The sequence below is a fragment of the Xenopus tropicalis genome, chromosome 5 (assembly GCF_000004195.4).
Source record: "Xenopus tropicalis strain Nigerian chromosome 5, UCB_Xtro_10.0, whole genome shotgun sequence".
In the NCBI taxonomy this organism is placed as follows: Eukaryota; Metazoa; Chordata; class Amphibia; order Anura; family Pipidae; genus Xenopus; species Xenopus tropicalis.
The window spans coordinates 41886086-41912649 of NC_030681.2; the positions used below are offsets into that span (position 1 = coordinate 41886086).

General features: G+C 38.9%; 1 protein-coding gene across 1 annotated transcript; it reads left to right on the forward strand.

Annotated features, from left to right (window-relative positions):
* Positions 1-5458: 5458 nt before the first annotated feature.
* Positions 5459-26357, forward strand: LOC100490646 (alpha-tectorin). The gene is made up of 9 exons (XM_012963802.3): positions 5459-5631; positions 13298-13386; positions 16878-16982; positions 21490-21650; positions 22215-22350; positions 23502-23596; positions 24173-24341; positions 24886-25000; positions 25672-26357. Exons 1-9 carry the CDS (start codon positions 5541-5543, stop codon positions 25842-25844), a joined length of 1134 nt encoding a protein of 377 aa, XP_012819256.1. The 5' UTR covers positions 5459-5540; the 3' UTR covers positions 25845-26357.
* Positions 26358-26564: the final 207 nt, after the last annotated feature.

The following is a 26564-nucleotide window of genomic DNA, read 5'->3' on the forward strand; positions in this document are numbered from 1 at the left end:
GTATAGTGCCTGTGTATAGCACCTGTGTATAGCACCTGTGTATAGTGCCTGTGTATAGCACCTGTGTATAGTACCTGTGAATAGTACCTGCATATAGTACCCTGTGTATAGCGCCTGTGTATAGTGCCTGTGTATAGTGTCTGTGTATAGTGCCTGTGTACAGTACCTGTGTATGGTACCTGTGTATAGCGCCTGTGTATAGCGCCTGTGTATAGCACCTGTGTATAGCGCCTGTGTATAGCACCTGTGTATAGCGCCTGTGTATAGTACCTGTGAATAGTACCTGCATATAGTACCCTGTGTATAGTACCTGTGTATAGTACCCTGTGTATAGTGCCTGTGTATAGTGCCTGTGTATAGCGCCTGTGTATAGTACCTGTCAATAGAACCTGCATATAGTACCCTGTGTATAGTGGCGCCTGTGTATAGTACCTGTGTACAGCACCTATGTATAGTACCTGTGCATAGTACCTGTGTATAGTACCCGTGTATAGCACCTGTGTATAGCACCTGTGTATAGTACCTGTGTATAGCACCCATGTATAGTACCTGTATATGGTACCTGTGTATAGTACCTGTGTATAGCACCTATGTATAGAACCTGTGTATAGCACCTATGTATAGTACCTGTGTATAGTACCCGTGTATAGTACTTGTGTATAGTACCCGTGTATAGCACCTGTATATAGCACCTGTGTATAGTACCTGTGTTTAGCACCCGTGTATAGTACCTGTGTATAGCGCCTGTGTATAGCACCTGTGTATAGCACCCGTGTATAGTACCTGTGTATAGCACCCATGTATAGTACCCGTGTATAGCACCTGTGTATAGTGCCTGTGTATAGCGCCTGTGTATAGCGTCTGTGTATAGCGCCTGTGTATAGCGCCTGTGTATAGGACCTGTGTATAGCGCCTGTGTATAGCGCCTGTGTATAGCGCCTGTGTATAGCACCTGTGTATAGCGCCTGTGTATAGCGCCTGTGTATAGCACCTGTGTATAGCACCTGTGTATAGCGCCTGTGTATAGCGCCTGTGTATAGCACCTGTGTATAGTGCCTGTGTATAGTACCTGTGTATAGCGCCTGTGTATAGCGCCTGTGTATAGTGCCTGTGTATAGCGCCTGTGTATAGTGCCTGTGTATAGTGCCTGTGTATAGTACCTGTGTATAGCGCCTGTGTATAGTGCCTGTGTATAGCGCCTGTGTAAGCATTACTTTGCCACCTGGTCATTGTGTGCAAGCATGGGATATATTTTTTATAGTGTGTAAGCCAACATCACCAGTGATGCTGCCCATAGCAACCAATCAGCAATTAGAGCTGAACGGTCACCTACAAGTTAGAAAACAAAAGCAAAGATCTGATTGGTTGCTATAGGCAACATCATCAGTAATGTTGGCTTACACACTATAATAAATATACCTCTACTTAGTCTAGGAAAATACACTGCTCTTAATTCATGATGCATGATTCATGATCCCTCCAAGGCTGTGGAATTTGCCTTAGCTTCCTGACACTCTTCTGTAGTTATTGGAAAGCAGACAAAATGTGTGACTTGTTGGACTATAGCTCTCAAGACATGTTTTATGACTGGTGATAAGCTTGGGCAACTTATCCCAATCACCTGTGACACTGACGGTTTCCTATGGCAAGAAAATGTACAACTGCAAGCAGTTTTAACATACCTGGTATGGCCTGCGATATTGCTGTGAGTGGCTTCAGATCTTGAGAAATAAGATAGTACAAGGCAAGTATGGCCTGCCTGTTCAATTGGAGCTCTTGACATTACTGTTCCTCATCTCTTCTAGTATTGAATGCACTCAAACCATCAAGGCTGACTAATGTTTGAACAGTCATCCCTCCTCTGTTGTTGAAGCCTGCCAAGAAATTGTCTCAGAGCTGAAACAGCTGCTGTAGCTGCTGACAGAAGCAGAAGGCAAAAACATTCTGTTTCTTTCTCTCTATCTCCTTTCAGGAATGGCTACAGTAACAGGAAAAAATGATTGGTAAAAAAATGTGTTATGGGATATTTCCGGTCCCCTTGAGAATTTTCAAGTTTAACCACACTACATAGGTGGCTTTAAATTCTGGTGAATATTCTGGCGACAATTGTGTCTTTAGCCCATTTCACTGAATAGTAATCCTAGCGTTAATTTGTACGTAGCATTATTTTTAGCAAATGTGATAACTGGCGATCATGTATTTTTAAGCAAGAAAATTTGTGAATTTATATTTGCCGCCATTTAATAAACTGGTGATGACATATTTAGCCACAATTTTGACTATAATTTGTGTGCATAATTTTAACGCGGTTTAGTAAACGGACGCTCTACTTATCACTAAATCTTCCCATTTATAACATTAGAAATAAAAAAAAACTAGATACTTATACTGACACATCTGTATCGAGACACTTTTGAGAAACAAACTGCAATGTAAGTCAAATGATATCACTAGTATTAGAGGTTAAGGCGCCATCTAGAGGCGGACACCTGAAACAAACGATACAGCAAAGGGAGATGTGCTGGATTTAGAAACTAGAGGGTCCGTTTACTAAAAAACGTTAAAATTATGCACATAAATTATAGACAAATATAAATTATAGATTGTTTTTTCAATTGACTTACATTGTGGTTTGTTTCTGAAAAGTGTCTTGATACAAATGTGTCAATATAAGTATCTTTTTTTTTTTTCATTTCTAATGTTATCTCGGTGTTCTTTAATGCATGTTTTGACTCAATACTTTTACTTTGAGTATCAAATGTAGATACAAAGGGGAGTTTTGACTCAATACTTTTACTTTGAGTATCAAATGTAGATACAAAGGGGAGTTTTGTATTCCCTTTCTTGTTCTTATATTATAGAAAATCCTGCCTATTTATTTGGGAAGACTTACATTTAAAGTAAAAATAGGTTCCTTCACAAGCTCCAGCCACTTGTCCCATGTGTCATAAACCTCAGCAAGCCCTATACTTACAAGGCAGGTGTTAGATACAAGGTTCTTTGTTCCCTAGCCTGCTGTGTCTTATGCCTAAGGCACCAAAAAAAGTTGGTGCAACCCTTTAAATGGATAATGGCATTAATTTACATAGGCATAGAGATCCTATAAAAAGTCAAGTAGGTCTTATAAGTCAAATAAGAAGACGTAGCAGTCATAAAAGTCATAAAACTGTCATATAAGTTGTCATATAAGTGACATAAGAAGTCAAAAAAGAAGTCATATAAGTAATTAAAACATCAAAGAAGCCATATAAGAAGTAATATAGGTAACAAAAATCATATAACTCATATAAGAAATCATCAGTTATATGCCATAGAAGAAGTAATATAAAAAGGCATGTACTTCATTTAAAAGTCATATAAAAATAAGTAATTAACATGTATGTATGTATGTATAACTTTATTTATAAAGCACCACAAGGGTACGCAGCGCTGTACAGTCTTACAGAATACAAAATTACACACAGGGAGGACAAGTGATATAATAAATAAATACAATTAATACATATATGTATATATATATAAGTGCCATGTGGTATGAGACACAGTAGGAAGGAGGTCCCTGCCCCGTAGAGCTTACAATCTGAGTGGTTGTGTAACATACAGGCACAAACTGGAAGGTAAGAGTGCATCAGGTATGGGCATTTGCCCTTAAGCGCAGGACTGGGCAAAATAATGTCTTAGTGCTCCAGAAGGTAACAGCTGAGTTTTTTCTTAAAGAGAGTGGGTGAGTTTTCCCTACGGACATGTAATAGAAGTCATATAAGAAGTCATATAAGTCATAAGAAGTCATAGATGTCATAGAAGTTATATAGGAAGTCATACAAAAAGTCATATAAAATGTCATATAAATCATAGAAAAAGTCAAATAAATCATAGGAGTCATACAAGAAATCATAAAAGTGAAAGAAGTAATAAGGCACATAAGTCATATAAGAAGTAATAAATGTCATTTAAGTCGTAAAAGTCATATAAGAAGTCACATAAGTCCTTCAGACCGATTCAGCAGTTTATCTGTCCGTGTATTGATTTTCCGTCAGATCGGCAACTGCATTGGCTCATTGATGCGGCCCCTGATCCAACAGCACCTATGCCTGGCATTGGTGGTCAAATTAGCCCAATATCAGTGTTAATATTAGGAGAAGATCTGCTTGCTTGGGAACCTCACCAAACAAGCTAACCTTTCTCTGTATGGTCATATAAATAGTCATAAAAATCATATATGAAGTCATAGAAGTGAAAAAAGTCATAGATGTCACAGAAGTTATAAAAAAGTAATATAAGTGATATAAAAAGACATATAGATCACATAAAAAGTCATGGATGTTGTATAAGATGCAATAGAAGGCATATAAGAAGTCATAGATGTTACAGAAGTCATAAAAGTCAAAGAAGTCATAAAAGTGATATAAAAAGTCATATAAATCATGTCATGTCATAGTTATCTAAAAAATCATCAAACTATGATCTGGATGTTGGTGCGACAGTGACACATTCTGAAACAAATCTGGTATGCTTGAGTATTATAATTATCAGTATCGGATGTATGGGCCAGATTTATATTTGCTTGAGCCATTTGGCTTAAGCAATCATAAAGGAAACCCTGCATGAGTTAAGGAGGGTTTCAGGGGGAAAAAAACCTTGTTGGTTGAAGTATTTTTTCCCAAGCAGGCTTTCTAAAGAAAGACAAAGTCCCGCCACCTAAAAGCTGCCAAACTTTTTATTATTTAAGACAGCCTCAACTAACAAGCTCAGCTAACAAGGTTTTTCCCCTTTACACAAAAAAACTAAAGTAAAACGTAACCCTCTCAGTCAATCTGTTTCTTTAATTAATTTCCTTGAATACTTTTGCTACTTAAAGTTGAATCATTTTTGTTGAACTCTTTAAAAACAAAAAAAAACTCTTCTTTTGTCATTATTTAGGGCCATAAATGCTAAATGAGGTTTACTAAAAACAGTAACATTATCATTTTGTAGCTAACTGACTTAAAACTAAAACACAACTTTCCATCTCCTTTAAAGCACAGACATAAGTGTTGAACTTTTGGTATTTATAGTTTCCTGGAAAAAAAATGTTTATGCCCACTGCTCATAGGTGACCGGACAAACACTAAAAAACTTAAAAAGCATCAATGAAGTGGGGCTTTAAAAGGGGTCCACACTCCAAGGCAATAAATAAAATCTTGTCCCACTGCTACTACAGTGCAAGAAAAATGTGTTGTTTTGTGCTTTCTTTGTTGAGCAATTTGGTCTTAAAAGGGAAATGTGAAAAGTTTTGTGTGTGTTGTCCTGGTTTCCACTAATGGTCTTGATGAATTCAGGGAATCCTATTGTTGGATGACAAATAAATTGTTCCATTTCTCAGTAAGAGGCACTCATCCCTGTAAAGGTGATAAAATAAAGAAATAGTAAAGACGCAGAGAAAGGATTGCTTTAAGCCCCTGATTATTTTATCACATTCACAGCCACTTCGAGAAGTTAGGGAGGCCAGAGGGCTTCTGAGGCTTGGTGAATCAACATCACTTTTTACAGAGTCTCCTGTAATGCTACCTTATTTCAAGATGTTGATTCCTTTTATCCAAACTGCTTTACTTTTGGTGTGCCTGACTGCAGCAGATACTGATATTGGAGAAGGTAAGTCAAATGGAAAATATAACAATAAAAAATTAGGGCAACATGGTTTTTCAACCAAAATCCTATTATCGTAAACTGTCTTAAGAAAGTATCCCATAGGCATTCATATTAATATTCTTCTCCTTTTCATTCTCCCTCATTTCTTTCATTTGAGGGAAAGAAATGAAGGAGAATATAGAAAGAACAGAAATATATCAGTAAAAAAGCCTATGGGATACCTATATTTATACCTCATAGACAGACATATAAGTAATGTTTTCCAACTCATGACTATCATTCAGAATGTTTAGTACTGTAATGCCGAGAAGGCATTTGTAAGGCTGTTATATATTCATAAACTTCTATAATGAATGATGAGTTTAGGGTTATTGTGAGGGGGGAAGAAAAAGCATTCTGCTTTTCAAATGAATAGAAAATCTCAAACCAATGTCAATATCTACTTCTTCAGTAATTAGAAAATATACTGCAATAATTTACATTTTAATGCATATTGTTGTACTAATGGATGTTTGAGTTTGTTATGCAAACTTATGAGAATTAAAACAAAACAGTTTTTATGACCTTCTGAAATCCTGCATTGAATCTAGCAGACATTTTTTTTTGAATGATAAGAATACAGATATGGGATCTGCTATTTGGAAACCAATTATCCAGAAATTATGGGATAACGCCCATAAACTTCATTCTAATTAAACAAATTCACATTTTTAAAAATGTAATAATACAACAATTCCATGTAATTGATCCCAAGTAAGATATACATTTTAATTAATCCTCTTTGGGAGCAAAACATTCCTATTGAGTTTTATTTTATTATTTATGTTTATATCATCTTTTAGTAGACTGAAAGTATAGTGATCCAAATTATAGAAAGACCCTTTATCCAGAGAACTTTAGGTACCAAGGATTCTGGATAACAGGTCCTATACCTGTAATACGTAGATTTTTTTACTTCAAGTAATTATAGCAGAAACACATATAGTTGTTTTTTCTTAATGTTATCAGGTACTTTCCATGTGCTACATTGAACATAAAAAGAATATAACTGCATTCCATAATATTCTATAACAGACAAGGGGACAATATTATGTAATTAACATTTTACCATTTCTAGCCTTAAGTTCCTACAACAGAAGAGTATAAGACTAAATCAATTAGAAGAATATTTTTTACTGTAGTACAGGTATGGGACCTGCTATCCAGAATGCATGGGACTTGGGGTTTTCCGGATAAGGGATCTTTCCGTAATTTGGATCTTAATAAAAAAAGTCTGCTAAAAAATTATTTAAATATTGAATAAACCCAGTAGGATTGTTTTGCCTCCAATAAGGATTAATTATATCTTAGTTGGGATCAAGTAAAAGGTACAGTTCTATTATTACAAAGAAAAAGGAAATCATTTTTAAAAATTAGAATTATTTGCTTACAATGGAGTCTATGGGAGATGGCATTTCCATAATTCGGAAATTTGTGGATAGTGGGTTTTTTGATAAGGGATCCCATATCTGTATAACCAGACTGTATGTTAGAAAAATGATCTATTTGTATTATTAGACACCAACATTTTATTACAGCCAGGACTGGTCCTATAAAAACACAGGTATAGAGTTAATGGTTTTTAATGCTCCAGCAATAAGCAACCTGTTAAGTAGCTGAGTATTATTTGAAGTTACCTGCTTAATGATCTGTGTATGAGCTTGCTGCCTATACTTATTTTGTGCTTAAACCCTAGCAAAGCTTAATACAATATATAAATGTCTTAAGGACAGAGCCCATGTAATGTAATCTGCACCAGTTTGCATCTGTTTTATTTGTACCTTTTGCCTGTGTATGTTCAATGCTCAACAGTCGCCAAGCATGAGGGGACAGAAAACAGCTGTACTGGGGGGTTTATTTACTTGTAGATAATCTACGTACAGTTGGATGATAATAAATCTGAACCAAAGGGCATATCAGAAATGCATGGTTTCCTTTAGATTCATTTTATTGCCCTATTAAACATGGTTTTGCAGCTGCTGCAGTAGCTTTGTGCACAATGAAGGGCAGTTAACTACAACATGTATTGTTTCCCCTCCTGTAAAAGTCTGCTTTGTTTTCAGGAAGATTGAGAAACTGTTCTGAGAGCATGTTGGCCTCATGAAAAGCTTGGTATAGGTTGTAAGCGCATTGTTTTTGGGAAAGCAAAGGCAGCAATGCCAGGAAATGATGTGCTATTCCATTGCTATGGCGTTGGCATGTATCATGGTGCATAGCTGCCGCACTTTAGCTATTACTGACAGTGAGAGTAAAAAATACGTACCATTTTCAGTGTACTTTTTATTTTTTAAATTACTCAAATAATTGAGACAAAAATAAATGCGTGGGTAATTGCATGTATATTTGAATCCAGTTTGTTTAAATAGTTGCTTTTTTCCCTACATTCATAAACAGTTATTTACATGATGCAAGTAAATAAAAGAATATTGTTAAGATAATACAAGACACATGTTTCTTGTACTCCTCAAAATATATCACTCATTCTGCCATGAAAGCCACGTAGGCACCCTATTTTGTTTAAATCCACTAAAAATAAAAAATAACTCATGATTACCTAACATTGGTGCCCTCTGGTCACACTAGGCAGCTAGCTGAATTTCATTTAAAGTGCTCACAATACGTGGGCAGACCTGGACTGGCAATCAGTGGATTCTGGCAAATGACAAAAGGGCTCCTGCAAGATGCCATAGACAATCACTGTGTACAGGTATTGGACCTGTTATCTGGAAATCCATTATCCAGAAACCCCTGAATTACGGGAAGGTAATGTCCCATAGACTGCACATTAATAAATAATAAAACAGAACCTTGTACTTGATATAATTAATCCTCATTGGAGGAAAAACAATTCTATTGGGTTTATTTAATGTTTAAATGATTTTTAGTCTATATTAGCTATGGAGATCTAAATTACTTAAAGATCCCTTATCCAGATAGCCCCAGGTCCCAAGCATTCTGGATAACGGGTCCCTTACTTGTAATTAAAAAACCAAGGCCAAGACCCAGTCTTGACAGTAACCAATCATATGCTTGTTCTCACTAATTAACTGGCTGTTTAGAGTTTAGGAATACCCTGGGAGGCCCAGGATAAAGGTGGCCACACACGTGGTGAATTGCGAACCATCGGTCGCACGAAAGATCGTCAAATCCGCCACTAACGCTCAGGGCTGAAACGGCAGATAAGGAGGTAGAAACAATAGGATTTCTACCTCCTTCTGCCGATTCAGCCCCAACGGCAGATTTTGCTCAGGTGCCTTCTATGGCACCCGATCAAAATCTTTTAACCTGGCCAATCGGCGAGTCGTCCGATATCAGCAGCCTCCTGCGATATCGATCGTCTCGCCGACTTGCCATACACGCACCGAATATCGTACGAAACGAGGTTTCGTACGATATTATCGGTGCATGTATGGCCAGCTTAACAGTATGAAACATTCTCCCTAAATTTTTGGAGTGAATGATTAAAACAATAAAATATCAAGTAATACAGGATTGCAGGATCTCAGTTTTAACCCGTGCATATGCACATTTCATCTGCACAAGTTCATCAATACACCATGTTCCTAAAGGCTTATAACCAATCCCACAGACTAGATAATGACACTGACACAGCTGTGAACGTGTGCCCTTGTGCAACATAAAGAGGCATTTCCCCTGGTTTGATAAATGATTCTCACATTGGAGTTGCATACCTCCCAACTGTCCAGATTTTCGCGGGACTGTCCATTTTTTGACAGCTCAACCCGCAGTCCCAGATTCTTACTGAAAAGTCCCTCATTTCCCTTTGGTCTCCTGCACTGAAGCTAAAAAAGATACAAATTTAATTAGAAAGTAGCTTTTGGCAGAGAGCCCAGAAATCTTAAAGAGCATCACCTGCACTTAGAAACATTGTTTCTCACATTTAATTATATTTGCGGGCTTTTGGCAGAGAGCCCAGAAAAACTTAACAAGCCACACCTGCAGTGAGATACAATTGTAACTAATAAGCTAAGGCTGATGCCACACCAGGCGTAGGGCTGATTTTTTCGGCAAGCGAAAATTCGAAAATTTGAAAATTCAGCCCTACGCCTGCTACTTGTGCCTGCACCCGAATGAATGGGATATGCTCGGGTGCAGGCACATGTAGCCGATATACGCACGAAAACGAGAGAGAATGCAAAATCAGCCCTACGCCTGGTGTGGCATCAGCCTAAACAGGTCTCTTGGGGGAACTGAGACTTGCAGCTAAGGCTAATGTCAGACAAGGTGTCTGGCGTATATTTTCGGCAAGCGGAAAAGCGCTTGCCAAAAATAGTGCCATCCACGTCCTATCTGTGCCTGCACCTGAATGAATAAGAAACGCTCCGGTGCAGGCACATGTCACCGAAATATGCATAAAAACGCAAGACTTTGCATTCTCTTGCCTTTTTATGAGTATATTGGCTACATGTGCCTGCACAGGAGTGTATCTCATTCATTCGGGTGCAGGCACAGGTAGGAGGTGGATGGCGAAATTTTCGGCAAGCAGTTTTCCACTTGCCGAAAATATACTCCAGACGCCTCGTCTGACATTAGCCTAAAGGGCAATTTCAGCTTAAATCAAGACCCTAAAACCCCAGAAATGTGTTCAAACTTTAAATAACCTGCCAAATTTAGGGGGTGTGGTCGCAAAAACGGGTGCACCATTTCTTTTTGTCCCTCTTTCCATTTTCAAAATGTTGGGAGGTATAGAGTTGTTACCAGAAAAATGTGTCTAATATAAGTCTGGAACTTCCCAGAAGCCCACCATAAGCCTCCTATCCAGTATTTATCAGCAGCGGGCTTCTAATCCAGGAGAATTGGATCAAGGAAGAAAAAGAGTTTTAAGTGTCAACTAAAACTTCCAAATACACATCACCCACATAGGACCCCACAGCCTGCTCATATCTTGAAGCCAGTAACAGTGTGTTAAGTATTTGGCCTATAAAACTGCACTACTGTATGGGGACAAAAGAGCAAGTTAAGGTCACTCATCACAAACAACACTAAAACATCCAATAACAAATTACAAATGAAAACTAACACGTACATGCCAGTGTGAAAGGGGACAGAAATGAAAAACATTTGCACTTAGCATATCATTGCCCGTGTGAAGGTCTCTATACAAGCAAAAGTTCCCTGGGTAACAAAACTAAACAAAAGAAGCTTCTACAGAAAAATGCAATAAAAATGTTTTCTTGTGTTAAAAATGGGAGGTGTTATGGTGTGCATTGGTTTTAATGTGAGCAAAGATTCCCGACCAAATATTTATAATATGAGAACAAGTGCAGTGCATGCAGCTCTGTTCTTAGAAATAGGGCTCCGTTAATGGGGTGTGTTAGACTGAACCTGATCTGGAAAAAATACAAAAAAAACCCAGAGTAAGATCAGTTCCCCATTTAATAACATGCTGATAAACTTTCTCGTACCACTAAACCTTCAGTGTACACTATTATATGAAACATGACCCCCTATTAGCACAGTAGATCGCACTGCAGACATTTTAAAGCTGGTGAAATAAGATTAAACAGGATTATAAATACTTGCTCTAATGAAACCACCCCATTTTTAGAGGGCCAGTTGTCCTGGGATATAAACATTTTGGCCCACACCATGATTAAAAATTAAACATAAAAAACTCAGTTTTATTACGCAACAAATTTGATCACGTTGTAAATATGGCAGACATGGAAGTGTAAATTCCCTTCTAATTCTAACATGATGTGTGACCATAAAGAGTTCAAAATTCAAATAAAGAAGAACAGGTTTCCGCTGCCAGTGAGCAAAGTTTATTTTTTTTAATCAATGACTTAATATAGTGTGCAATATGTAATATATACACTATACTGCAGCCTTCAGTCTAAAGGCAACTGGGGCATTTTGATCACTTTGACATTATCAGAAAAAAATCACTGCTAAGTTTGCCTCATTGCTGATGTCACAGGGGCAGGGTGACGACATCATATACGCAGGGACAGAGTGGAGACTGAGAACTGGATGTGGCAGCAGCAGAGATTGAGTTGGATGGGGAGTAAGACTAGGTGGGAAGTGAAAAAAGTATTACAAATTTACCAGCAAGCATATTTCTGGTAATACCAGCCCCTGGTGTTAGCTGCACCCTCTTAGGCTGCTTGTATGAATAGTGTGCAAGAATGCTTCGGAACCCAGGAATGAAAGCCAGCCTGGAACCAGTGCTATTTCCAGGGTTTGCCCCTAGGAGGTTGTGTTTATGGCTGCAACTAACTTGCTTCAAGCAAATTGTACATTAATTGCATTATTTAGACCCTACACCAAAAGCACCAAAATAAAATACATACAATATGCATAAAACCTAAAAACAAATACAGCTAATCAGTAGAGAGGTGGGATCTAGGTCCACATGCCGCAGACGCAAAGCTTGAAGAGGTGGATCAGACCAAAACTTGTATCAGGCCCTCACAAAGCCACAAATGGGCTTGTAAATAGACAAAAAAAAGTATTACTTTATTACAAAAACAAACAGACTGAATATTGGTTACAGTTATATAATAGAGCTGGAAGGCCAGAAACTGGAACTGTAACTAAGCTTTGTGATCTGTGTTAGTAGGAGATACAATTATACTGCACAGTGGGCCGAGGGGATGGCTAGGCTGTATGGCTTATATAGGCTGAATTGTCTCCTGCTGGCAGAGGACTCCATTTTGCATAGGTTTTCCAAAAAAAAAATTATTCTACCTTTGCTTTGTACTATAGAGCTGAGCAAAAAAGAAAGAAAAAGTGGTTTATTTGTACCACAAATCAGGTGACATTTCAGGCTTCACCTTTTATCACGCCTGCATATTATGTAACAAACAGCCTTAAAAAAGCCTAAGGGATGTGGAACAAAAAAAAAAAAAACCCACCTCCCAATGTGAGACACAACTCCCAGCAGCCCCTGTAAAATGCAGCATCCAGTACTAGTGTGTGATTCATGTGAAAATGAATAGTGTCTAATCTGTACTTCATAATCAAGTCCATTAAAGTCCAATATCTCCCACACATGTAAAATATCACCATGAAAAAAAAATATTCATGTGAATGAAGAGTGTCCTTACAAGAAAAATATCAAGTTAGAATATCCTTGTAATAACAAATTGGTACATATTGTTTCCCAAATATTAAATTAAAAAAATACTGGTTTACTTATAATATGTGCACTCTACTCCTGAATATCTATGTATTTTATGACAACAGCCATTCTCAGGACAGAAGCTGTAATATTCTATATATTCCATTATACTTCACCTACAGTAAGGTATAAAATACAGTAAAACCTCAATTTTATCTACCATTGTTTTTACATTTTCCCTCATTTGTATTTTTGTGATCCCTTCAATATATAATGCATTTTCCTAATTTGACATTTTCCCAGACTTTGCACCATTTTTTCAGGTCCACTGGAAAACGTAAAATAGGGGTTCTACCGTATTCGAATTATTTGTCTTTGTGTTGTACCTCTTTCCTGCATTCAGAAGGGGGTCACTGACCCCAGTAGCCAAAAAACTGCTACTCTGTGAGGCACAACTGCACTACTGTGTGGTTGCTAGGGTAAACCGGACTGCTGGAGAAGATTTTTAATGACAAGTGACTTTAAACAGATGCTTTCTTTCCGCAGAGCTCAATGAGACTGTCATTTGTACCAAGGATTTGATAGAGGTGGAAATTCCAAGTGGATTTTTTCTATCAAAGAACCCTCCAATTTTTGTAAGTAGAAACAATCATTTGACTTTTCAAAAAACTTGTGACTTCTAGAACTACTGATAGTGATCAAGAATTTTGGATTAATCCTTTCTTTGCGAGATCTACAAACATCTATAATAGTTTAATATGAGGCACATAAGATACCTGAACTGGCATACTATGTGTAGTCAAATCCCCCTGAAGCTGCTTTGGATTTTTGCAAATTCCCAAAATATTCTACAATATTTTAATTTGCCAAATCCATAGGGGCAGAACTGACTCACACACTAATCAGTTGCCTGAACACTAATAGGTTAATAAATCTGCTCTTTTTGGACTGAATCTAAACCTTATTTATCTACAAACTATGAATTTCTAGCATTCCTAATCTATTGTAGGGACCTATAGGGTTAACATTCCTTATAGCTTTAAATTCCTACCTTATTTCACTGTGAATGGGCAGATGCCCATGTATCTATTTTGCTATTAGCATGTTCTGTATCATTGGCCCATAAGGCTTATGACCACTGTAATATAGTGTTTAGCAGGGGTGGATCTTCCTTTTTGGCCTGCATCTGTTGAGCCAGGTGGATGTACCACTGAGCCTGGGATCAACAAGGCTCTAGAAGCTGTGCTGCCCTAGAGGGACCAGTACCTCTAGTGAAGCTGGGGAGCAGGGACTCCGTGAACGAGGATTTAGTAAGTACATTATATCTTTTGTTATATCACTTTCTAGGAAAGTAAGATAGCTTTTTATAGGGTGGAGTACCCAATACCCAGCACTTTTTGGTGGAAATCCTTGAAACAATGTCTTCAGTGTTGTGGAACAGTGTAATCCTCTTAAGGAAAACCCTCCCTTTTTAGACGGGCCTCAGGTTGATGGAAGCGCATAAAATTAGAAAAAACAAAAACAAAATCTAGTGTATAACGTACAAATTGCTTTGTGAACCAAACACCAAAAGTGCTTGTGACTGAACAAAATGCAGTGTATCACCCCCACTCAATATGTCCAATGTAAATGCTCACCAGACATAATTAGAATGAAGCATGTAGGAAACCAAATCAATCATTGATTGCAGTAAGTTCTCAATCCTCAGTGTATATAGAGGAAAATGGAAATAGTGTAAAATCGTTTAATAAATAAATCCCCTGCACAATGCAGGCTAATTACAGTGTACAGCAATATAAAAGCAAAAACAAACAGCTCAACGCATTTCACGTGCTGACCTCAGGAGCCAAAGGTTAGAAAGGGGCCCCGGAATGGAACGAGGCAGGAGTTGAGGGTACAGGGCCATGACAAGGATAGGAAAAAAGGCCCAGGGAAAGTGTTTGGTGAAGGGGAGTATGGGTATTGTAGTCCTGACGGGGATTGGCCAGAGTGAAGAAAGGAGACAAGCGGGGAGGAGCATGGGGAAAGTGGCCATTTTGAGAGAACAAGCTCCCACCCTCCCTCCCTTATTTAAAGAGAAAAAAGAGGGTTGAAAGAGAGATGGGAGGTACAAGACCATAGTCGCAGCTGAGGACAAAGGAGAGGCAGGCAGAAGGTTAGGCCTGGGGCTAGGGATTACAGCCATAGGTTGGTGGTAAATGGGGCTGTGGGGGTTAGAAAAAGGGGTTTTTTTAACCTCAAGGAACTGATTGCGGTGGGGGCAGGTACAGCTTCCACAAAGCAGCCTTCAGCAGCTTATTGTTATTGTGTTATCAAGAGATTAAGATATGTTTTTTAATTACATTAATATGTTATTGTTAAATCGGGTTATGTGTAATAATGGAAAATTTTATACTGTTGCAAATAAATGAGCTAAGAGGGAAGGGTTATTACAGAGGGCCACACATTTGACGCTGCCCTTGTCAAGAGTGTATTCCTTCTCAGGCTCTGCTGCCTTAGTGTAGGGCAGTGCTGTCCAACTTCTACGGTGCAGAGGGCCGGAATTTCTCTAGCGTACATGGTGGACATAATGGAAGCCAGTTTTGACCACTCCCCTTTTTGAAACCACACCCACTTCAAACCACACCTATTTTATCACAATGGTGGTAGCACAGCAAAATCCCAAATGCTTGGTCCTTACTGTGGGGATAACAACCATCATTCATATGTGAAAGAATTATGTCATATTAAGATATACCCTTAAATTCCATATGCCTCCTCCCCTGTGGATAGCAGAGCAACCCCCAGTACATAATTACACACCTTAGGGACCATCCCACTGCTAACAAACTCCCACAACAAACCCCTGCCAGGTTCACCTCCCACAAGCAGCATAGGGCAAGCAGAGTATGGCACACACAGGCAGCACTCTGCCTGTCCTATGCTGTCTGTGTGTGCCATACTCTGCCTGCCCTACCCTGCCTGTGTGTGCCATACTCTGCCTGCCCTACCCTGACTGTGTGTGCCATACTCTGCCTGCCCTACCCTGACTGTGTGTGCCATACTCTGCCTGCCCTACCCTTCCTGTGTGTGCCATACTCTGCCTGCCCTATGCTGCCTGTGTGTGCCATACTCTACCTGCCCTATGCTGGATGTATGTGCCATACTCTGCCTACAGTACCTATGTCTGAGGTGTGAAGAAGTGAACAATGGGGGTGATTACAGCCTGAGCCTGAGGTGTGAACACTGCAGGGGTTGAACAATGCAGGTATTAAAAGGTGTGAAAAACACGGGGGATTACATTTTTAAACAATACAGAGGGATTACAGCCTGAATCTAAGGTGAGAACCATGCAGGGGGCCAGTTAATCTCAGTACTGATAATATTTAAAGCTTACTCAAAGGTAAGTCATCAAAGCAGCCAGACAGTTGGACAGCCACACAGAGGGGGGTCGCGGGCCGCCAGTTGGACAGCACTGGTGTAGGGTATTGACAAGGGTATCAAGCATAGTCTTCTCCCCAAACCACGTCTGCTGTCCGGTCCATTATCCTTAGAGTTTCCAACTTAAAGATTGCTTACCAACTACTCTCCACGGTGGTGCACTATATCTATATTGTGAGTATTACTGCATAATCTTTCAGTTCTGTTTGAGTTTGCTTCAAAAACCTTTATATCTTATATGTCTGCACACAGCCAAAGTAAGTTTTAGTTGCACTACCATCCCCCTTAGTCAAGTGTACCCCATACTCTATAGCAAGGATCCCCAACCTTTTTGACCTGTGACATTTAAATGTAAAAAGAGTTGGGGAGCAACACAAGCATTAAAACGTTCCTTGGAGGGGGCAAATAAAGGCTGTTAATGGCTATATGGTAGCCCCTATGTAAACGTGCCTTCAAGCCAGGAATTTAAAAATACACATCTGTATTGTGGTCACTGGGAGCAACATCCAAGGGGTTGGTGAGCAACATGCTGCTCACAAGCCACTGGTTAGGGCCCACTGCTCTATAGCAATCTAGCTGGTCTTTGGCTATTTTACAGCCAAGAAGGGGTTACACAATATTTTCTGTGTAGATATATATAGTATATACAGTATAACATATACATACATAACAGCAATGTTGTCACATATTTCTCCTTTTTCTTCAGATTTCAGATTTGCACCTTAATGACCCTGAATGTCGTGGCACAGAAAAAGATGACATTTATGTTTTCAGCATTCAAACCAATTTCACCGACTGTGGAACTATAATGGTAAAATAAAAGGCATCTCTAATTGGGAAGGAAACATTCATTCATGTTCTAAATTATTCCTCTAATAACATTAATTAAAATATATTTTAGAAGGGAGGTTCACCAAACGTTTACTATGTTGTAGACAGTGCTGTAGGGATGCCCCAAATTCATAATTTTTGCTCTCAGTCAAATACCAAAAAAAATCTGAGCCTTAATTTGTCTGTTTAAAAATGAGTAAAATCTGATTCAATAAATATCATTACAATGAACATTTAAGGGTTCAGATTCAGTCCAGCGGCTTTTTCAGCTAACAACAGCAAAAATGTGATTAGTCCCCATGGTTTACTGCCTAGGAGCCTACTTGCCTGGTGTTGATAAATTAGCTACAGTTGCATACTATACATTTGTACAAGATAGTTTGGTCTTAATTTTGCATTTTTTTGTGATTTTTGATGTGTTGCCAGCCCCCCTCCCCCACCTTCCCTACAAGTTTCACATCCCTCAATGTAAATTCACTTGCTATCCAGTCCAAATTTTCATTTTCATACTTCTATTACCTTCATTTTCATGCACAACCCCTGTCCCCTCTATTGCTTTTGAGCTGCCACCACCCCACACAAGATATCTGAGGCTCTCTCCCATCAGCTCCTTCCCTGTCATGTATAATTCCCTGCACATTTTCCAACAGGTTTCACTGTCCACTCTGCTGCCCTCTCTCATCCATCAGCTCCCCTGCCAACACCTTCTTTGTTATCCACAATTCCCAGCACAAGGCCTTTCACCTGCTTTCCTGCTGCCCACTCTGTGCATCCTACCAGCTAAGCCCATTCCATGTCACAGCAAGTAGTTCTCTACAAATCCATCTGCCCAAATATCTGTTCTACCGTACCTCATGCAACTTTTATCTACAAAATACTAATATGTTAATTTTAAAATGTAGTGCTTTAAAAGAATGTTGGTACAAATTATCCAAAGGTGCACATGTGCTTTATGGGAGAAACACATGTGCTTTATGGGAGAAACAAATTACACAATTCTGTTGTTCCATCAGGAATTATAATTAATAGGAACAAATATTAATTATAATCCAGCTGAATTACAAAGCGGAATAAACAGTGAAAAGAAAATTTAGAGTAAGTGGCTGGGAATGACAGGAGTGATAGTCAGCAGCTTGGCTATAAGAAAATGATTTGCAAATATGAAAATAACAGCCGACTATTATTCAAGCGTGTCCAGCTAGTGACATCAGCTTCATCATTCATTACCCCAAATGTCAGCTCTACTCACATGTTAGCTTGATCCCAGTTACAGTTGAAATATTTAAGTTATGGAGATCCAAATTACGGAAAGATCCCTTATCCGGAAAACTCCAGGTCCCAAATTCTGGATAACAGGTTCCATAACTGTACAATTAAAAGGTACCCTATTTGTAAATAGGTATTTACTGTGCTTTTATTTTTTTTATTATAGTTTAATGAGGTTCTGTAACATATATGGTTATAGATATGCTCCACAGAATGCCTCATAAGTTTATTTGCATGTGTTAATGTGTGTGGGTGCTGCAATATTGCTCAATCTGCTTGAGTAAAATTAATATTTTCCTCAGACAGTGAATGCAAGACCCAGGGCTAAGTGCAAAATTGTGCACATTTAAATGCTATTCACATGGCTATACACACACCTACAGGGACATTTTAATGGGCAAAAAGGGCAATTGTCCAGGGCCCACCAAAACCTTTTAACTGCTCTAACCTTTGACTATAGAATCCCCTAAAATGGCAAACCCCTCATTTTAATGTTGAAGACCTTTGCATCAACCACATTTACTTATATGTTTAGAAAAAAATATGTTCCTTGTGAATGTTTTTAAAATTAAAGTCTGGTATTTGTAAATACGGTTTATCTGCTCACATGTTGGGCCAGGGCGGTGCGACTGGACCTCATGCCTACATCAGTAAGCAAATACTATTTCTTTATTTTTTGCCTTACTATATTCAAGTTCTCCTTCTTGAAGGCAGTTTACAAATACCTTGGGATAGCTTTGAGGCCCCACCAATGAGATCTTTGCCCTGGGCCAACTGGTACCTTAAAGCGTCCCTGCCTATTTATTAAATAGACAATAAAAATAAGAAACATCATTGGGATCTTATGGATATGAGGAACTTTAGGTAGGAGATTAACTATTAACTATTATGTAAGAGAGCACTGAAAGAATAATAGGACTTTTCCTCCCCCACATCATATTTTCTATGCAAACCTTATTTATTGGGCAAAAGTTGAGCACAGATGTATCATATATTGCCTTCTTTATAAGGTAAACCTGAATCTAAGCTGGGGTGATTCTGATTTCTTCCCATAGTTTGACAGAAGGTGTGCTCGACTGGCAATCTGTAGATTCTGGCAAATGACTGAGGGTCCGCTATAAGATGCCATTTAGTGGGCAAACTAGGGGCTGCTTGGGCCTCCATGATATTGAATCCCAGTCTGGCCCTGGCCACAATTATCTGTACATTATTTCCTGTGCTAAATATGGAGAAATAAAAAAGCAGCAGATTTGCTTTAATTATACCTTGACATATGTGGCTTATGCAAATTAAAAAGGCAGTTCACTTAAATATAATTAAGATATGAGCTAGACCAGCGTTTTTCAACCACTGTTCCGCGGCACACTAGTGTGCCTCGAGATGTTGCCTGGTGAGCCGTAGGCAGGGCCGCAATTTTTACTTTAAAAAAAAAATCCGGGCCCTGTCATTGGTTGCGCCCCGTGTGTACGGGTGACGTCAGTACGCACGGGGCGCAACGTTATAAAAGGGCCTGTGTGCGGTAGCGTGTAGGCAGAAGTGCAGAGGCGGCGCGCGTGAGGGGAAGATGCTGCTGAAGCCGCCGAAGAGTAAAATGCTGCTGGGCACCAATGTATTAGGGGGGGCCACGGGGCACACTGACTTATGGGGGCACTGCTGCTGGGCACCAATGTACTAGGGGGGCTGGCTCTTGGCACCAATGTACTGGGGGGCACTGCTGCTGGGCACCAATGTACTAGGGGGGCACTGCTCTTGGCACCAATGTACTAGGGGGGCACTGCTGCTGGGCACCAATGTACTAGGGGGGCACTGCTCTTTGCACCAATGTACTAGGGGGGCACTGCTGCTGGGCACCAGTGTACTAGGGGGGCACTGCTCTTGGCACCAATGTACTAGGGGGGCACTGCTGCTGGGCACCAATGTACTAGGGGGGCACTGCTCTTGGCACCAATGTACTAGGGGGCACTGCTGCTGGGCACCAATGTACTAGGGGGGCACTGCTCTTGGCACCAATGTACTAGGGGGCACTGCTGCTGGGCACCAGTGTACTAGGGGGGCAGTTAAATTTTTTAACATTTTCTAATGGTGGTGTGCCTCGTGATTTTTTTCATGAAACAAGTGTGCCTTTGCCCAAAGAAGGTTGAAAAACACTGAGCTAGACAGTGATATCTTGCACTATTTTGTTTTTTTTAAACAATTTACCTTTCTATTGAAATTTAAAGGATAAAAAAAACCATATTAGACACACTGGGGACCCTACACTGTTACCTTCCTCAAACACATCACCCATACTTCTAAATGACCCTGCTCCTCCATCCCCTGTATCTCAGGGATCAATGCAGAGCTGTGCTTAAGGGTGGGCAGCCTCTATGTTTGGCCACTGTCCCATCTTTTTAGAGCGGTCGTCATTGAGCTAAAGTACGGCCGCCAAAAGCCAGGACCCAGGTCACCCACCTGTCTGCACAGTTCTGAATTAAGCCTTATGGTACAGAAAAACAGGAGACCCTTTGGGTGAAGCAATATGTGTTTAAAGGAAAGGTACAATCACTGCGGGGTGCTTTCTCGCAGCTACCCCGGGCTGGTGTGGTTTTCTTCTAACAGGAGCACCAGCCCGGGGTTTAAGGTAAGTGATTACAATCACTGGGGAGTGCCGAACATTTTGTACCTTTCCTTCTCCTTTAAAACAATTTGCTTCTCTATTAAATGGTATATGATGCTTACGTACATACAAAGTGAACTTTCAAAGACGAATTGCTATTTTAAGTTTACACCCTGCCAATCTAAGGTTTTAGTAAGTGACAGCTGCAAGGACCCTACATAGACTTCTGTGCAGCACTTGCACTATCCTAAAAGAAAATCTTCATTCAATGTTTATATTTTTCTATTAGTTGTATATTATAATTATATGTTCTAGCTAAGCAACCAGGTATTGACTGGGAAATATATCTTCAAACTAATAGGATACTATTTAAAAAAAAAAAAGCCCTCTGCCCAGCAAACCATTTTGCTCTGCTGGGATTACTATGTGCACTTTGATTGCGTGGGATTGTGGGGTAAATGCATAGCAGAAAGAAGTTTAGCATCCTTTAAAATCCTTAATGTCCTTTTGAGTACAGTGGCATAACTACCATATGGAAGTTCCCCTTCCCCAGGGTTAAAGAGGTCTGGACATCTTTAATCAAGCACAAATTGTACACTAATAGCAATTTATCTCAATATTTCAGGCTTCAGATGACTCTCATATTGTGTTTATCAACACTATACACAGCAATTCCTCAGATATAGTCACAAGATCCTATATCAATATCACCTTTGCTTGCCGTTATCCCATTAACTACATGGTGCAGCAGCCAAATGGAGAGAGTAGAATCAGCGTTGATATCAGGTATGTTTATGTATGTTGTACATGTGCATTTTATATTTATACAGCACAGTGGAATGGAATCATTGGGCAATAAGTAAAAACATTAGTTTATGTATAAGTCAGAAACTGCATTTTTCTGTAGCTCAACAACACAAAATTATATGAATGAATAAGAAATCAACTCTGATTTGGTAGAGCAGTTTTTGTATTAATTTGCATTACATATAGTCTGCAGTAACAAATAGATCCTGAAGGGGGTGTCAGTGTTCTCCAATGCGAGTAGATTAAAGGGACAGGATCATTAAAAGGGAAAAACAATCATTGTCTTTTCTTGCATAAGAGTTGGAAAGCACGCTTATTTCCCACATTGCTGAATGTACAGTGTCAGCAATTTCTGCAGTTCTCTACAAAAGAGCCATCCTTAGATTGCAGTTGTGTAAGTTAGGGATAATGTGCAGTTTTGCATCATTTGCAGTAAGGAATGGTGTAAAAGCCAGCTCTAAAATAACCAGACTGTGTTTAGCAAAACAGGCAATTAGTATGAGCTCTGTACATACTACATTCCTGTGTTTATGCATCTGACAGAACTATAACACTGAACACAGAAGATGGAAACTTTTCAGTCTCCATGATGTTGTACAAGGATAATGAATTTGAGGACCTGTGGACCACAGTGCCATCCCTTAAGCTTGAGGACAACATATTTGTCAGAGTTCACATGGTAGGTCCATCCTGTTCCTTATAATGCTGTGCAATGGATATACTGAAATAAATTTGATAATAAAGGCAATGGTTGATGATGGCAATGGTTTTAAAGCAAGCATTTACCTTCTACTGTATCAGACACACTGATGGGGCAGTGTGAGAGCACCACAATATGGTTGCATGGTGGATCAGTGGTTATCTCCAGGTAGTCCGCATGTTCTTCTTGTGTCTATGTGAGATTCCTACAACATAGCTGGCTTCTAATATAATAGATCCAAGGGTGTTTTGTTACCGCACATTGTGAGGAAATATATCTTATTGAAATGATAAATTTTGTGTGCACTGAAATACAATTTTATATATATATCTAACAACTTTTAGAGGACATATAACACCCCCCCCCCCCCCCACACACACACACAAAAATGAAGTTAACAGCGTCGTTGAAATCTTTAAATACCTGCACTCCGGTGGTTAAAAGGTTACAGCTTCCTCTTAATCATTTGGGGGGCAACCCACTTGCCTCCCTGCCTTCAGAACTGACTTCAGCTCTTGGCTAACTGAGCATGCTCAGTTCTTCTCAACTCAAGTTACCACACCCTCCAGTCTAGCAGCCATAGAAACTCTGCTCCAGGTGTGCACTCTGCTACCTCCTGAGCTGTCCTGAGCTCAGCTTAACCACTACAGGGCTTAATCTAAGCAGGACTTTTTATCAAAGTAAATTCTGCCTGTGTAAGCCTGCATTCTTCATTGCGCAAAATTTACAGTGCAGATGTTTACGGTTGCAGATGATGCCAGAGGGAAAATGGCTGCTGGGTGAAAGCTGCTATTTGTTTTAGGCAAACAAAGAGGATATATGCAGTACAAATGGTGTTGTTTGGGTGCGGTGAGATGAACCCAACTTATATACATGGTGGAAAAATGTATGGTTTACATGCCCTTTAAGCTTTTCATAAATGTTATATATATCTCTCTGTTTGACTTTTAGGTAGACCATTACAAAGTCTTTGTAGACAATATTTAGCTTTCATTTGAGCAGACATGAGCTAGAGAAGATACTATATATTATATTTATATAATTTATTTTATGTAGCTTGACAACCTAAACAGCAATGACAGCAAAAACACAAGTGAATATATTTTATTGAACCTGCTTACTGATTTCAGATTCCAGGTCATTTAATAATAAGGCTTGAGAAATGCTGGGCTACTCCCACCAACGACCCTTCTCATCCCGTGCAGTACACATTCATACAAGACAGGTAAGCAATTGTGCTATGTTTTATTGAGATTCAGTTTAGTAGCTAAGAGCAAAAAAATATGTGGTCTTACAGAGTGGCCGCACAATGACTGTGGAAACTGAACTATCCCAAAGTCAAATGCCAAATTATACGCCTCCTTGTAGAAAAAGGTGCCCTTTATGTTACAAAGATTTAAAGATACAGAAGGATATAAGTCCTTCTTCTGTTGATGGTGATGCGCTGACCAACCTTCACTATACCTTACAAATCTCATAGTACTAGACTAAGGGGCAGATTTTTTCCAAAATGTGAGATTAGAGCTCACTTTAGAAAAATCACCCACTTTCTATTAATTCCTATGGGATTTTTAAAAGTGCAGCTCTTTCTTGCACTTTACACATTGCCCGTAGTAATAAATGAGGCCACCTATCTATGGGTACAAAATGGAGGCACATTATACACATATTGGCATCTTCTCGCTAGTAATGTTCCTGAGCTATTTCATCACAGTTCTGGGACCAGAGTGATACTATAATTTATATTTGGATATATTTTGCTGAGGTATTTACTAAACACATATATTCATGTGTCTTATAGCTGCTCACGTGTATTTCTGGACGAAACCATGGCTATAATTATGAATGGAGTTGGTGCTGAAGCAAGATTCAGGATCCAGATGTTTAAGTTTGTGGGGCTTGCCTACAATGATGTATTTCTTCACTGTGCTGTTCAGATATGCCACAACACTGAAACTATTTGCAAGCCGGTAAGCACATAGCTCTAATGCTACCATTGGCTACGAATTGGCTAAGGGTGGCAGCTTTGGAGGGGAGGGCCCTTGGGATCCTATTATTAAACAATAAAGCTGAAAAAATTAAAAAATGTTGTGGCAGAGCTGAGAGGGGTGCTCATCTCTTCCGCATACACAGAACAGTCTATGCAGTGGGCTGAGGTTTGGTACCTAGGGCAGCACCAGATAAGTTTATTGACAGTACTAATTCTTCATATAATACTTCAGAAATAGTTTCAGATAGTGCTGGGCAACTTTTACCTTGTAGATGGATGATTATTTTATTTAACATGTGTTTAAGCTCTGGGTAGCTTGAATTCCAATTCTAAGATTGGAAAAGAACCAACAAAACTATATAATGAGCACAAAGTATGCAATTTTGCAATGAAGCCATGGTCCAGCCAACAGAAAAATGCTGTAATCATGTTGAGCTAGTTTGCAAAGAGGGAAAAGTATATTTAATTTTTACACTAAATTAATAACTGTTGTGACAAGGATTAACTTTTTTCCACATTTCCAGAACTGTACTAACCACAGAAGAATAGCCAGAAATAGAAGAGAACTGCAAGCTGCTCACACTGTTACCTATGGGCCAATTAAACTAAAAGTATCAGAAGATGGCGTTGCTGCCACAAGTATGTATATGTAACAATTTACACATGCTTTTTTCATACACCCTACCTCACCCAGTTACTCAACAAGCAAGGGAGGCAGAGCCTGCAATTCCTATTAAAACAATTTATATATGTTCCAGTTTTGAACATTGCGCAACATCATGAATCCATTATTTCCAAAATAAAGCTTTTCTTGCTGAAATGGTGATTTAACAAAATATTAAAGTGTGGGGACTGATTGTTATTCAGGATATCTGGAACATTGTTTTGAGAGAATGGGGGGCTCTGAGCACATGTTGGATGACATAAGGGGGACTGAACCTCAAAAATGTATCATATTTTAAGATACAGAAAAATAATAGAAGTGACGGAAGAATTCCATGACAATATAGAACCAACAAGTTCAAAGCCAAATACAACACACGTAAAAAAAACAGGTTGTACCAGAGACCTCTGAGAAACACCCACAAAATGAATAGTATCAACAGATAATACAGTAAAAAGCAAGTAGAGAGACAATGGGAAAAAGGTGTGGCATGTTACAATCCCAGGCTAAAGCCTTGTTGGACGTGCTTAGAAAATACAATATATTGTCTGAGATGGCATTTTTTTTTTCATACTAAGAAAGCTGCTTGATTTTAGTTAAATCTTACAGTGTTTCAACCAAAATTATTTGGTTTCTTCTCTTTCAGATAAAGGAGTTTTCTTTCCAGTTGAAACAATTATTCTGGCTTGTGTTCTGACAGTTGTATTAGTAGCAGCTGGTATATTTGCCAAACTTTTCTTCAATTCCCGAAGATCATACCCAACCATGCAAGCCCAGTTAACTCTTGCCAACATTCACCACTCAGAGGTGGCATCATGATGGAATTTGGTCTATGTTATATATATTGTTACTCATTGGCTTTATACAAATTAGAAGGGACTTTATATGGAGTAGTATACGACAAAGTTAGGCAATGAAACCAAATAAATAAATATTGCCCTGACTCCTGCAACATATATTTTTGATATTTCTGAAAAAGATTTGTATTGGATGAATTATATTTCTTTAGTTGAACATTAATCAATTTGACTTACATGTATAAAAATATAAAACTAAACTGCTAGTCTGCTGTACATTTTACACATTTTTAAATGCATTAATGTGAAATGATAATTTCTTAAAACAAAGTGAACTATTTAAGCATAATTATGTGTTACCATTGTGTAGATATTTAATATGGTCAGTTTACTGCAATTTTACTCCTACTGTTATCATATGATTTTCCTCTTTTAAAAATCCAATTTTATCCCATAAACACACTCAAGTTGCATCATGTACATAAATCTCTGTTAAAATATCTTGTTGAAATAAAGTATAAAATGTTAAATGGAACTGTGATTTTGGATTTCTTGCTCTTAGTAACCACTCCTTTCTCTCCTGCTCTTCATGAGATAAAATAAAATCCAAGGTGGAGTGATCACATGCTTTCCTATAAAGCTCTTTGAGTTCTCAAACTCTAAGGCACATGGTGCATTTTGTCCAACATTGTCCTTAGGTGCCCCCCTACTTAGTACAGGTATGGGATCCCTTATCCGGAAA